Source organism: Spea bombifrons, chromosome 4 (genome assembly GCF_027358695.1).
Source record: "Spea bombifrons isolate aSpeBom1 chromosome 4, aSpeBom1.2.pri, whole genome shotgun sequence".
Lineage (NCBI taxonomy): Eukaryota > Metazoa > Chordata > Amphibia > Anura > Pelobatidae > Spea > Spea bombifrons.
In genome coordinates this window covers 96,449,140-96,464,847 of record NC_071090.1, presented here as the reverse complement: position 1 = coordinate 96,464,847, position 15,708 = coordinate 96,449,140, and the positions used below count along the sequence as shown (strand labels likewise).

Here is a 15,708-nt window from a genome sequence, read left to right as displayed (position 1 = left end):
ACTAAAAAAAAAAAAGAAATCCATAAAAACAAACTTTTTAACCTGAAACAATATACATTATTTGTTTGCTTAATGTGTTTCCGCTTCCACACCAGGAGTGTGCCCATGAAAAGGTGTAGCGGGAAAGGCAAAGGCCAACTACTGTATAATGCTATAGGGCTGCTTGTTATAGCAGTGAATCGGAAGGGATCACTTCTGTAGGATAGCACAATAACAAATTAAACAATAATGAGGTTAAAGACATAAAACGTAATTCCTAGTGTTTATTATTAAACAGGAAGCTGTCACTCCAGTGCCTGCATAGGATAGCTTTTATTTGACAGACTGTTTCTAAGTAATCCTTTATGGGACAGATTCTATCGGCTGCAGAAAGACAGTCTTAAGTACAGCTCCATCTCTTAAGCTGGAGACAAACACATGGAACTCCCATAAAATAAGAGTTTTCATTTTGTATATATTTAATGTTTCTATGGCAATGAACAGGGAAGGTACTGAAACCTTCCATGTAAATTACCCTGGGTGGGAACGAAAGCTGGGGCATCTTCTGCGGGTGCTTATTAAATGCAGCCCAAAGCAGATAATTTCCCCCTATTTATTTTGTCTGCTAGATTTTGCAGGGAAAGGGGCAGCGCCAAATGGGTCTGAATTTCTGTAAGTCACAGGGGAGATAGGAACAGACCCAGCTACAGAGGCTTTTGCCACATGAGACACCACTTTGTAAGCAGCAATGGGCTGGGCATCCACATTTTGTGTATCTTGAGGGCTGTAGTGTCGGGAATACTTAGAGAGTGATTGGGGTCGAAAAGGCTTTGTGACTACAGTCCCAAACACAGTCTCCTGGGCAGCCTCATGTCCTGGGGTCCTGTGATTCTCTAAGTTGAGCGGATCCTTTGAAGGGTTAGGAAAGTAAGCGGACTCAGCTGTTCGGCTGGAATGTACATAGAGGTTTCCAGTGGTATATGAGGTCTTCATGGAAGGAGTTCCCACTCCCAGGTCTACATTTCGGAATGCAAGTGTACCTATTGTTGCTGTTTCAAGGCCTACAAGAGATGGAATGACATGGGGCGAAGCATTTGGTGTGGTTTCTTCCACACTTATTTTCCTAGAAAATGGGGCTCGGAGGAAAACATCAGGTTCCTCCTTGTGGTCCAGTACAGGAGTTGTTTTAGCCACGAAAGGAGCGTTGGTGAAAACATCAGAATCATTCAGTGATTCCTTGGAACATCTAAAGGGAGCAGTGGCAAATACATCTAGGCCCTGGGAAAACCCTTCTGCAGATGGCTGAACCGCCCCCCCTTTTGGTGCAGGGACTTGAGAACTTGAGGTTAGAATGACATTGGGATGGGGACTTGCAAACACAGCATCCTTGACTTTCTTTGATGCATCTTCTTCATCAGACTCCATCAACAGAGGCCTAGACCCACTGCAATCCAACAGGTCTGGCTCATGGTCAGTCCCCTCTCCTTCACTGCTATGGAAGGAACTGCAGCTAGACGGACGGTTTGAAGGAACATCAGTCTTTAGCTCTAGAATCTGTGTGCCGTCAGACAGAGTGTATCCTCCAGAGCTGGCTACTTTAAGATGCGCATCACTCCCAAGTGGAAACGTCTGAGGGTCTCTTTGAAGGCCTAAAAAAATGCATAAGATAAGATGAGAATGTATATTCCCTCTGAAATCTAACAAAAACACAGATAAAGCAGGATTAAACGACATTCAACATGTCACAAAATATTAACAGTAAGTGAAAGAATTAGGGCAAGAGTCCTTTGGGGGAAGCAATTTTCATTTACTCGGGTTCCTTTTCACTGTATATTTAAGAGTACTTTAATGACAGGTAATCTAGATGCTATGAGGTTCCCTAAGTGGTTTTTCCTAGCAAATAAATGCATATTAAAGTATTTTTATATGCATTCTTCCTTGATGAGGCTGCATAGGGCACTGGGGTGCATACATATATTTGGGGTCACTAAGCTGTTTGGAAAACAAAGACATGTCTAGCTGTAACATAATTACATAACAAAAGGGGTGATCAATTAGCCCTTTAAACTTAAACTTGGATTAGCGAGCATTAAAATCAGCCACAATAGTCATTTACGACATGAACAACGTCTGTGCTGTAATGACCCATTTCATGCACAAAATTAGCTTTTCTTTCAAAAACAAGGACATTTCTGATACGTGTGTATGTATATTACACATGTATAACATGCTTCAATAACATGGTAATCATACCCCCAGGTAGGGTCCAAAGTTAAAAAGTCTGTCTTCATTTCTAAGATCCGCCTTTCCTTTAATAAGTTTAATTGTCTCTGACCCTTTTTCTAGTTCCATGAAGTTTTTTTTCCTCTTAGTGATCTGGTTCTCAAAATTGTACTGCATATTCAATGTGTGGTCTTACCGAAGACATAAAAGAGGGAATACTATGTTGTCATCCCAGAATGGATAACAACTTGCTTGCTTTTGCAGCAATTCTTAAGATTGCGCTGAAAAAATTCATTCAACTCATTAGCATTTTTCCCCCTAAATTGCATAATTTTACATGCTGGATGCTGGAGCACCTGTGAATGTTTACTACCTGCCACCTATTTTGGCTAAATCCCTATGCAGAAAGGAAACATCCACTTCTGATACATTTATTATGTTTATTAAGAGTTGTATACAGGGGTTAACACATACATAGCAAAGATACACTTACACATACAGATACAAATAGGGGCTAAATAATCATTATTTAATCACTTTACAAAAAAAACTTTTGTTATCTGCAAATACTGAAATGTTGCATTCAGCGCTTGGTGTAGAGGTCTATAGCCCAGCACTACGTAATCTAGCTATTGAAAACAAAGAGCTCTACTCCTAGCCAAGTGGCTACCTTATACTAGTTACACTACACAAGACACCATAAAATGAAGTATAAAAAAACACCCACAGAGTAGTTTGGCTCCACCTGAAACAGATATTTACGTCACACTTTATAGAAGAGACACACAAGTAACGTGGCTTACCTTGGGGGAAATATTAGCAGGCTAGAGGGATTAGGAAAGCGACATCAGAAAAGATGAGAAAAGGGTAGACAAGGCTAAGGTAGAATAAGAATTCCAGTTTCTATTAACTCCCGACCCCATAATTTTTTTTTTTTTTTTTTTTTTTTTTTTTTTTAGCAAGAACAGCTAGCAATGCAGAATACACAGGATATGACTTAGACGGAAGTATCCCAAAATACAATTAAAGGATAGAGACAGCCATCAAGTGCTCCAAAAAACAAAACTTAGCCAGGTTATTTGCTATTTGAAATGTGTGAAGCCGATTGTGTGAAGGAGAAAACCAAAAATGCAGGCGGACGAGCTTTATTTTTGGTAAATTTTGCCTCATTTGTGCATTAATAAGAATCTCTGAAAACAAGAAGGCGCCAACAAAACAAAAACTAAATTTCTTTTTTTCCCCCCCATATCTAACCCTCTCCTTAACTTGGAACCTGGCCTATATTTTCTGGGATGCCATCCAACAGTCCGAGTTATACTTCTCACTGCCAGATGCCATCACTCGGTGCCAAAAAAAACAGTCTGAGTTGATTTGGCTCACCACGCAAAAGGCTACTGCATATTCAGAAGAACAACATCTGGAAGTGGCCAAATAGCTTGTCCAATTCTCAAGAAGTCACGTTTCCAGCTGTCCATTAGCCAAGAACGAGACTGGTTTACCAGAATTATGCAGTGGTGCTTGGAGAATCCCAATAAAAGTGATTTTGGTTACTGTGTACAATGTTATTCTACATTCCAGGCAAGGATGGACAAAGAATGGCGTTATGGTTCGCCATAAAGATCAGCTTCATGGATAATACCAGGGAATCCCACCATTTTGCTGGTGATGGCACATTTAAAAGGACAGCCCCACCATACCCTCTCTTTATTCTTTGTGTGTAAGGCTCTAAATTATTTGTTTTATCTCTTTCTGCGAGGTACAATGTACACATCCCTGTCAATCCCTAATCCTAGTCCTAATTAAGGACAAATAATAACTTAAATTGCTCATTGGGGGGACAATGAAGCCTTTTGTAGGTATTTTCCGTTATTTCGCTTAAGTTATACCAAGTAAATATTAACAAGTCACCATAGGTGTTACCTACCCTACGTGGAGCTGTTCTTGAATAAACTATTTGGGACACTCAGAGTGCTTGTGATAAAATTCAAGCTTCCTTTGAATTCTTGAAAATCCCCAATTTTTGGTCCTCTTTTACCAGACCATATAAAAGGATTTTTTTGGGCTAGAATCTTATAGCAAAACTCATACATTGCACAAATATTGTGTAATGAATTGACATTTAAATGTAAACATTATACTCTCTGAAGTCTCATTGGGCTGTGCCATCCTGATACAATTAACCAAAAATTGTAAGTATTATGACCTTTCTATGCTAGATAAAGGTTCACTGATGATGTCTCATCTTCTTTAGCATGTCTACTATATCTCATTTAGGAAAAATACTAAAATGGACACAGTTTTGAACATTTTAGGGACACTTAAGACCAAGGACCAGGAAAACTAATTTTGTTTGCCAAGTCTCCAGGAAAATTTCTCTTTAAATGGCTCCCCTACCTTCTCAGCTGACCACATCCATGTCTCCTTTCCTGCAAGCTCTGCTTCTTCTCATTTCTTGTTCTTCTGTCTCTTCTCCTGTGTTTTTTTCTTCTTCAGCCAGGTCTCCAAGAGCACTTCTGCAAAAGGGAGGAGCCTCCAGGCACACCTTCCTGATTGGAGGAACAGGAAGAGGCTGTCCCTCTGGCTCCGCCCTTTAGTGGCAGTACACAGAAATGCAAGAATAATGCAGACAGATTTGCAGAGACAGAGGTCCGGAAACGCTTCCCTTATTCCGCAATTGGATGTTTGCATTTTAAATTGTGGGAATGGCGGAAAAGGGGCAAATATAGGATCCGCTCTGGGTGCCAAATACTCTAGGTACACCCCTGGGCAGCCGGTAAGGGCATCTACAACCATTGAGATAGATGGAGTAGGGATAAAGAGGCAAGTCCCGAAACCTGGACTTACTTCTTTATCGCCCTAATTTTCAGGAGGAGGCGGGGTGACACAACATTGCATTGTGTGACCCCACAGGAGTAGCGTAGAAGCTTCACAAGGTAAGTTGCGTGTGTGTCAGTGTGTGAACAGGTGTCTTTGGGTATGTTTGTGTGTCTGGGCATGTTAAGTGTGTGTGAACATGTTTCTTTTGGTATGTTAAGGTGAGTGCATGGTTATGTTAGTGTGTGTGTGTAGGGGATATTTCAGAGTGTGGACATGTCTTAGGGGTATGTTAGTGTGTGTGCGCACGCGTGCATGTGGGTATTTTAGTGTATGTACGGTTTGGAAATAGCGTGCGTGTGTGTGACTGCCTTTGCATTATTGCCAAATGAACCCTGTATTAAAATGCATTAAAAAGCCATGTTTTCTCTCCCTGGAAAATAAGTGCGGCCCCACACACACACATACATTGATGAAGTGGCCCGCAGCAGAAAATACATAGACGCCCCTGCACTAAGACAAATATCCAAGTAAGGTTTGAGGTCATCCAGCGTTTGGAAAAATGGGTTGAATGTTCTTACCCTCCAACAATGTTTATATGCAGTAGAATCCAATTTTATAAACCCATTAATTAATTCTAAAACAGACTAGCCATTAGTGGAGTGTAAAAAAATTTTGGTGCCACCCCTCCCCCAATGCTAACCATGATAGCACAATCACAAAATCTCAAGAACGAAAAAAGTCAAGTCCCGACTTCGAAAGCCATTCTTTAAAATACTTTAATTCACAGAAATAGATCAGTTTCTACTATACAGCTGGGAGATTTTTGGGATTAAGATGTCATAGGTTTATTTCTCTTTTTAATCTCTATTTTTCAGAAACCTTGAAAGAAGAAGAATTGCAATAATTCTGTCCTGGAAGAGGCGCATGGACTAAAATAACAGAAATATATTTATATATTTATATATACACAAGTCAATGTTCTACCAATCACTTCACTAAATAGTTTTTCTACAGTTATGATGTTCTCAAGAGAACAATTTTTGATACAATAGAGAAGAAAGCAAGGTAAGTGTATTGGACACAGGTAGAAACCAGTTGTATAGAGGAGATTTCTCACACACCTAGAAGACTGAGAAGATCTTATTTACAGACGGCAAAATCCATCACATTGAAGAGGGGTATTCATTAGACATACAAAGAAACACACCCCAACGATCTGTACACCCTGTGGGTTATGTGCACAATAAACATACACAATTTAAACTTTCTTACCAACAGCTGCACAAAACAAGGAATATGCCGTTCTTTCGGAACACACACACTGATACAGATTTAAATACTTACTGAAAAAAAAGATAAGAGATTGGGGCACTTAACCCCCTGCAGGATCGAATAGTCAACTACGGGAAATGCTGACCGACAAGAAGTGTGACGTACAGTACGCTTCTGCGATGTTATTAGATGCACTTTGTGATGAAAACATTTAAAACAAAACTAAATACTGATCGTGAAATTACATTATTTTACACATTACAAAGATGAGAGAGAGAGAGAGAGAGAGATGAGAAAGTTGAGATGGAGAGATGAGCGAGAGAAAGATGAGCGAGAGAGAGAGAGATGAGCGAGAGAGAGAGAGAGATGAGCGAGAGAGAGAGAGAGAGAGATGAGCGAGAGAGAGATAGATGAGCGAGAGAGAGATGAGCGAGAGAGAGATGAGCGAGAGAGAGAGATGAGCGAGAGAGAGAGAGATGAGCGAGAGAGAGAGAGATGAGCGAGAGAGAGAGAGATGAGCGAGAGAGAGAGAGATGAGCGAGAGAGAGAGAGATGAGCGAGAGAGAGAGATGAGCGAGACAGAGAGAGATGAGCGAGACAGAGAGAGAGAGATGAGCGAGACAGAGAGAGAGAGATGAGCGAGAGAGAGAGAGAGATGAGCGAGAGAGAGAGAGAGATGAGCGAGAGAGAGAGATGAGCGAGAGAGAGAGATGAGCGAGAGAGAGAGATGAGCGAGAGAGAGAGAGAGAGATGAGCGAGAGAGAGAGATGAGCGAGAGAGAGAGAGAGAGAGATGAGCGAGAGAGAGAGAGAGAGAGAGATGAGCGAGAGAGAGAGATGAGCGAGAGAGAGAGATGAGCGAGAGAGAGAGATGAGCGAGAGAGAGAGAGATGAGCGAGAGAGAGAGAGATGAGCGAGAGAGAGAGAGATGAGCGAGAGAGAGAGAGATGAGCGAGAGAGAGAGAGAGAGAGAGAGAATGATTTGTCTTATGAGTTGTTTAAAATAAAAAATAGTTTATTATCGTGGTCCAATCTTCTCATATTACATTATATTTCAATCTACTGTTTCAAGATGCACAATTTATATGCTGTAGTCGAGAGCCTCTTCGTTGGTTTCAGTATTAAATGGGATGAAAAAAAATACAAACAAACAAACGGAGGACGACAGAGCACATGCAGGTATGCTAATTTTTGGCAATGTTCATTCTCCTTCAAATATCTTCTCTACTCAGTACACTTTCAATAAATAAAAAAAGACAAAATGTGAGGTACAAAACCAGGTAGCATTGTTTCCAAAACCCAGGAAGGAAGAACTGTGATAACACCACATAATGTCACAGACGTGCTACATTTCTATACAAATACCTATGTCTTGGGTACTGGGCTGCCCTTCCATTTGCATTCACACGCCACACAATCCTAACTCATCGAGCTATACATCCACTTATATTTCTAATCTCGTTTTTTAGGTTGTGTCATACATTCATAAGAATCAGCCAACCAACCTTCACATGAACCTTAATCTTCCGTGGCTAACACTACCATAAACCACAAAATACAAAAAAAATTCAGCCCCTTTTGGTAACAACCAGTATAGTTTTGATAAAATCGTTTTGGAAATGCGGAGGAAATACCAAAAGACAGAAACAAGAAGAGGGTCACCTGCCTAGTAACATCGCAGACACACTTAGGCTTTTTGGGTGCTACATGACAAATATAAAAAGCTCTTCAAGGTATAAAAAAATCTACATTTGATAAAGGGATTTTAGACTGCTCTCTACCTAATAAATGTCTTGGGTTGTTTTTTTTTTTGTTTTTTTCAATATTTGCTTCTTTTTTGGGCCACCGGGTCATTCTGAACCATCATGACACCAATACGATAACTGGGCACATGATTATGCATTAATTTACTCATCAATGCCAGTTTTTATCTTTTATTTCAAAAATTAAATTCTTGTAGATCTTGTGGGATGAGAAGGTACCCTATGCCAGGGGTGTCCAACCTGCGGCCCTCCAGCTGCTGCAGGACTACATCTCTCATACTCCTCAGCCAGCCACTTAGCTGAAAGAGCATTATGGGAGATGTAGTCCTGCAGCAGCTGGAGGGCCATAGGCTGGACACCCCTGCCCTATGCTGTACCTTCTTCACCAAGAAGGAACGTATTTTCCAAGGAAATAGATTTGATCATATATCAAACGGCACATGGCGCCTCTGCTGGGAAAAGTTAACTTCTTCCAAACCTTGTTTTGTAAATGCATTATCTAGTTTATATTGTTCTGTAAGAATAGCCTATCGATGATCAGTGAATTGTGTGAATTACATGCCGACCATAGGATGTTAACAGAGATGAAGCAGATTGCAATTACCTCTCCCCCACCCTCAACCGCGTGCTAATAATGCATAGTCCAACAACCAGAACGTCTCTATCCCTTAAGACGGAAGCAGGTTGTACAAGATGAGAAAGGCGGTCAAAGATATCTATTCAGAGTCAGCCAGAGGCTCCTTAATAGATCCACGCTATAGCAGTGCGCACAGAAGGATCGAAAATAAAAAATAAATAGATGTACATATATATATTGGTCTATAAACATATATATATATATATGCAGGGATACTCTTCTGTAGAGGGGGAGGACTTTCCTAGCATAGGTGCAGTTTACAAGTCTATGAGCTGATCCACCAGAAGAAGAGACCTGGTCATGTTTGGTAGGCTGGACTCAGAATTTCCACTGTTGTTATTAGAGTGAGAACCTGGAAAGTGGGGGAGAGACAGCAGTTCAGTATGCTGGTGAGAACGGAGACAAGGCGATAAAGCAGAGAGTGCAACAAATACAGAAGAAGGGGTGCAGTGGAACAGAAGAAGGGGAGCAATCAAAGTGGTAGTACAACAGCAGAATTAATAATACCCATAGGCGCTACATAGGTTAATACAGCCAAATACAGAAAGCTACCACTAAAGCCCTTAATATACAAGGTATCGTTATTTACATCATTTCTGTACATTTTATGTACTTTTATTTTTTATTTTTTTTTGAAACACCATAGACCTTCTAGATGTCCAACTGGCAGAATCGGCTTATAAGTGAGCAGTGACTCCCTGCCACAAGCTCTCTCTTACTCCTGAACTATACTAGATTCTTTTAGATGTTTCAAATGCATTCAGAAGCGATTTTGCTCATCAAATTGTAGAATCATTTAAGGAAAAACTATAACATAATTAAAGATATGGATACAGCCAGTTCTGCTAAGGCTGGGAAACCATAACAGAGCATTTTTTTAAAAAACTTTTTTTGTAAGTGAATTTAAAATTATAAAAGGGTTTATTTTGCTTAATTCTCTTGTATAGCATTGCTTTGGGGGCTTGTTAAATATGGGTACCATGCTGGAAAAAAAACCCAGGAATAGAATAACCTCTACGGTCACCAATCCCATCTCACTTCCCTCTTCTAGCTTACCTTGGGAGTTTTTGGATACCCGAACTGGAATAGGATCAAATTCATCATCAGCCCTTTTTTCAGTATCTTCTGGAATATCAAAGCCCGTTAAGAGGTTAGTATCGTCTGCAGCGTGCGGAGCAAAAGAGAAAGAGAGAGAAGCGGCAAGCTCAGAAAGCAGAAGAGAGAGAGAGGCTTGTTAGAATGTCCACATACAAGCCAAGCAAAGCAGAGGAGGAATGAACGTTATTCCAAGGGCAACCCAACGACCATTTTTCTTGTACAAACCGTTTAAACCAGAGAGATTCTCCCTCTCGGGTGCTTCATGTGAAGCCTTTATGGTTGAATGATTATTACAAGAAATGTATTCTGCCGGGTTGCCCTGAGAATCTGCTGTATTTCTCACAAAGAGTGTTTGGTTGGAGTGATGGGGAGAACCCCGTAGAGCAGGGGTAGGCACTTTGAGACTCTCCAGGACACGATGAATGACAAAAACCTAAAGCCGGTGGCAGGAGTGTTTTACTAGCAGTCCTGTAAGTGACTGGAGGGACTCATACCGTCTACCCCCTAGGGAGAATAGAATAGGGAAACCAGTGTGTGACGGATAGACATGGGAAGGATATGTTCAAAAACGTGAAATCAAAAGCTGCCACTCCCTATGTATGTGCCTCAAAATCACTGTGATTTTAGCAAGTGTTTCTTCCCCAGAAGTATACACCTCCCAAACTTTACATGGGGAAGCTCTGGGGTACTCATCTACATTAACGTTTTACTGTGTCCAGGTGAGGAGAGATACTGGAGGGACAAACTAAGGGGGGGGGTCCCAAACCAAGACGATCTGACTGCTCTTGGGACACTTTTTAGGAACTGTATGCTATGGCTACACAAAAGAGCTACATCTACAATTCATGAATTGTTTCCCTCTTTACCATCCAGGCTCATCATTACAAAAAGTGTCCAGCTCATAAACCTTCAAGCCATAATCTCTAAAAAATAAATGACTATTTACAGACTAAAAAAAGTATATCGAATTCTGGGCTTCATACCCATGAGTAAAATATTTAATTCAAATAACTTGTTAGATAAGATTGGTTCCCTAATCTCAAGCAATTAGACAATAAAAACACAAATCACACACACACACACACTTATACAAACAAAATAATACAGTCAGTGTTTGGATCTCCTATCCTTAGGAGCTGAATACGAGCCACATGTTGCTTGACTAGAACTTGTTTGGTTAACTGAAGCTGGTAACCTTTGTAGATCAACCTATGAATTCATCATTCATATTCAATACCACATGTTATAAAAGCAAAGTATGTTGTGTAATGTAACTTTTCATTAGTACTCGTAGGAGTAACATGAACTACAACTCTGTGCCCGAGTATAGATCGCCTAGTTGGCACAAATCCAAAGCAGATTTTGTAGGCGACGTATCCAGAGGATTAATTACACAATATACACACAATATACACCCACACACAAATACATACATATACAACATTGTGTGCGAAAGTCTTAAGCCACCCTGCCCAGATGGACCATTGGGCAAACCAGGCATTGCCTACTGGGCCTGTGCCCAGTCATGCCTCACATGTACCTTTATTGTGTGTGACAGACTCTGTTGGCCTTTTCGTTTCCCTATCTACGTAACACCTCACAGATTCATTTGATGCTCTGAGGTGGTCATCAAAGATATCCCCTATAACATAAAGTACACCACTAGACCATGAAAAAAGCCACCACTGCATTTCATATAAAGGCAGCAATCAGACATAAATGTACTCTCCGTGCCAACTGTTCTTCTAATATGATAAGATTTTTGTGAACCATGGCATTCATTTTGGAGTCATCACTTCATAAGACTTTCTGCTACTGGTTATCTCTCCACGTTTTATGTTCTGGAATCTCCCCTGTTACTGCCAGGACTGTGTCACAGCAAGAAGAACATTACAAGCTGGTGCCACGCGACAGGCACGCACTTTACTGGATTTCCCTCAAGCTAGTAAGCTGCCCTATTTTAATTAAAGGTTTCCTTTTTATTGGATGAGATTTACAGCTTTACAATACAGAGAGACCAACCAAATTAGTGGTTTTTAGGGGGTGTGACTGGGGGTGTGGCCAGAGGGCGTGTTATTTAGCAACCTATTACATGCTATTTAGGGGACCAATTTCTTTTATAAACACAATCTGCTGTTTCTATACATTTAAGGGCTGTAGTGTACGCTGTGATACATTCATACATTCACACCGGGCAAGCATTCTTGAGCGACTGCGCCTCCTACAGGGCGACTCTTTGGAGTTACGATTAGTTGACGAGGAATAAAAAAAAAATTGAAAAAAAATTAAAAAACTGCTCGTTTAAAGCTTGATAGAACTTGCCCTACCATTTTAACTAAATCAAAGGATTTAAAAATAAAAACAAAATATTTCAACAAAGTATTTGTTTCTCAAAAAAATACCGCTAAGTCAAGCACACAATGTAAATAGTTTTTTTACTCGTTATTGAACTACGAATAACTTACGCTGAACCAGGGTATGGCCAACCAAGAATCACCGGAAGTGTATTTTGGCAATAAAACGGCACGGCTATCCCCCATGTTTACTGGACTCAAAACTGGCCAGTCTGCACACGTTTTGTACTTAGACTTGTATCAGGTAGGTCCTGTGTAAAGCTTTGCATGTTCATTTATGCAGGACCTCCACAAAGAGACAAATGGATGGAATGAGCATGAAACAGTTTGGATAAGTCTTGCTTATGCCATGACTTATCCTCTCGTTACCTGCAGATGCTGGAGCAGAGAGCGTTACAGGTGCAAATTCGTCGAGAAGGTCGGCTGTAGGGTTAGAGAGAAGGGAGTAGTCGAGGAGGGAATCTTCTCCAGTAAGTGAATCTGGAGAAGCGATGAATCCCAACGCGCAGCATTAAGAAGATGGCAAAGTGTTAGTATACATGAGCACTACGTGATAAATATTACAACAAAATTGATATTGCCATATTGGTGCCAGAGAAAGTAGAGACTTTACGGGTTCTAATGCTCAGAAGCCATAGGATACAATGCAGATTCAAGATCTCCAGGATCCTGTCTCATATGCTTATGTGAGACTAAATGTTATCCAGCCTTCTACACTCTAAACAGCATCAAATACCACCAAGTACCTACACAAGGTTAATGCAGTTGACGACAGAAAAGCCAAATCATCTCAACAGCAGGGCTGCCACCAAGTGGTACTACATGGAGCGATCATTAGTGGGGAACACGCATCATTCTGGAACGAGGAAACGAGCCTCGCTCGTTTATAGTACAGGGTTTACTACATTATATCGAATACTTTTCTCTGTATAACAGGTCTAAAGCACAAATGACATGCCCTTTTCATATCGTTTATAACAAAGGTCATCCTTTCTGTATAAGGCTATTGGTGAGCCCAAAGAGAAGAGAGCAGCTAAACCCAGAAATACCTCCGGGGTAGTACTATCATCTTCTTTATTCTAAATTGATTGGGGTTTGGCAGGTACTTCTTTAAGCTTCTGAACAGAGAGCCAGAAATAATTACAAAGAGTTTTCTTAAAGCTTCATAACCCTTGGTGTAGTAAAGGCCCAAGGGAACACAAAAAAGGTACGGCCAGATTAAGATTCCTATGGTAAAAGTACACAACTAGGTCTCCCCCCCACATTTATACTTCGTTCAAAATTTTGAGGACAATGTTGAGGAAGGCATTCACCTAACCAGGGGACAGCTGGACAGCTGTTAATTCATTAATTTGGATGCAAGCGTAGGAATGCTAGAGACGTGTGCCTGGAATATTGGGCATTGTACTTTATATAATGCAGACTCAATTCTGTCCACCAACCTGTGCGGTTCGAAGCAATGGAGTCTGCCTGGGATGACAGACGGTGGGGCATTGGAGGCTCAAGCCCCGGAATCAGGCTCTCAACGGCTACCTCTGACTTGCCTTGGTGGATCCAGCAAGCAGAGAGCACAAAATAGAAAAGGAAGGAGAGTAAAAAGGAAAACAATGAGAACTCCACAGCTCTTGGAATACTTATTAATTAGCCCAATCTTATAACAAGGACATATCGTAATTTTGGGCTGATCTTAGAGCAGGTGTCTGTTTTATTTATATATCAGACAAATTTGGTTTGAATCTATGAGCCAGCCAAAAAGTTAAGAACCAGCTTTTTTCCTTCCGCAAACATACAATTTACAGACACGGGCTTACATCTTATGCTCACAAACACCTGCTCATATTCCACGCTCATGTACACACACACACACTAACACCACACACAATGTAACACTATATGCTGGCATACACTCATGCTAAAGCCATACTGTAACAAACAACACCATACACGCTAACACCACACTCCTGCACACACTAGCTAGCACTATACATATATAAAAATACACGCTCTAACACTACGGAAACAAACACACTACAATATAGTAGACATACAGACTCCAGCACTATACATATACACACTGACACACTGACACACACACACACTGACTCCAGCACTATACATATACACACTGACACACACACACACACACACACACACACACACACACACACACACACTGATTCCAGTACTATACATATACACACTGACACACACAGACAGCAGGGTGATGTAACGTGCATTACATGATCCCAATATCCGATATACAAGAACCAGCAGCCGCTATGAAACGTCCCCACAGGAAAACATAGGGTGCCGGATTCATGCCCCGGGTTTGTCATATATATATTATATATATATATACATATACACACACACACACATACATACGTGTGTAAAATATTATACATATATACATAGAAATATACACACAAACACATGTAAAGGCCTTCAGAGGCAATGGACGAAAGCGTCACGTTAAATTATTTTGGTTGCACAGGCGCAGGATACATATAGGGAAGGCAGAAGAAAAAAAAAAGTTGTGTTATTTCCAAGATTACTTGTGCATCACCACAACACTGTAAAGGAGGCAAGGTTATAAGAATAGTACCTTCATATCATATCAGCACAAACAGACCAAGAAATGTATGAAGATCTAAAGACAGAACAGTAACTAAGCTTATAACCCAACAACCTTCTACCAACGGTGGAAAAAGTCATAAGTTACTCTAACGTAAGTCCTGGAAATAATCATTTTCAAGTGTTTCTTTTGAACACATGAAGGCATTATTTGTAAGTAACACACTTTGACCACAAAGCGATTACCATTCAAAGCGTCAGAGGTGCTGCCAAAAGGATCTGCCAGCTGCACAAGATGGGGGAGCAGAAGTTGGGGCTCCGGAGATTTGAGACCCTCAATCAATTTCTCTGGGTTAAGCAGAAGGAAAAGAAAAGATGGAGGGGGGGGATAAAAGAAACGTTCAATGAGGATCCAAAGCGTAGGGCAGAGAGTAGACAGCATGCACATTGTCAAACTAGCATCCATACCGTGATTCCATCATTATTCCTGGGAAGGGTTTGGTCTTTTTAGCAGAAAGACGCTTCTAATGCCGCATTTAGTCACAAACGTGTTAAATTCACACCTTTAACAGATCCCACATTTTCACGGAGATCAACAGCCCCTATAGACACTCTTGGACAAAGTGAGACCATGCAACTTTGGCCCTCAGGATGAGAGAGGTTTATTCACTAAAGTCAGAGCTTCGGGGGAAAGTTAGTGTCTGAATTCACCGACTTCACTATGCATTACGGAAGCCAGGTTTACATTAATTTCCCTGCAAGAAGGCCTGAGATCAGCAATATACCCTGTAGTCACTACACTAACTGAAATATACATGAGGAAGGGGCAGCTAACCCCTTCTTCTAGCAGAAGCTTGGCAGGGCTGGCCCTTCATCATAATGCATGATAAAGACAGTGAGCTGAAACAGCAACTCTCCTGCAAACGTCTGCTTTAGTGAATTAACTCGTAGATATTCCTATCACACATAGCGGCTAGGGATTGTACAGTCAC

General features: G+C 40.9%; 1 protein-coding gene across 7 annotated transcripts in view; it reads right to left on the bottom strand.

Moving 5' to 3' along the window:
* Nucleotides 1–229: 229 nt before the first annotated feature.
* The window catches only part of AAK1 (AP2 associated kinase 1), a 41,347-nt gene continuing 25,868 nt past the window's right edge, over nt 230–15,708 (bottom strand). For 2 of the 7 annotated variants that reach the window (XM_053462491.1, XM_053462490.1), the window contains exons 17-21: nt 14,963–15,064; nt 13,585–13,686; nt 12,512–12,622; nt 9,747–9,851; nt 230–1,628 (exon numbers count right to left, since the gene is read on the bottom strand). In XM_053462491.1, coding sequence (XP_053318466.1) covers nt 589–1,628; nt 9,747–9,851; nt 12,512–12,622; nt 13,585–13,686; nt 14,963–15,064 — 1,460 coding nt within the window. In that variant the 3' untranslated portion in view covers nt 230–588. Of the gene's footprint in view, nt 1,629–8,423; nt 9,043–9,746; nt 9,852–12,511; nt 12,623–13,584; nt 13,687–14,962; nt 15,065–15,708 lie in introns of those variants that run through there. The other 5 variants (XM_053462493.1, XM_053462494.1, XM_053462496.1 and 2 more) reach the window with 4 other exon arrangements.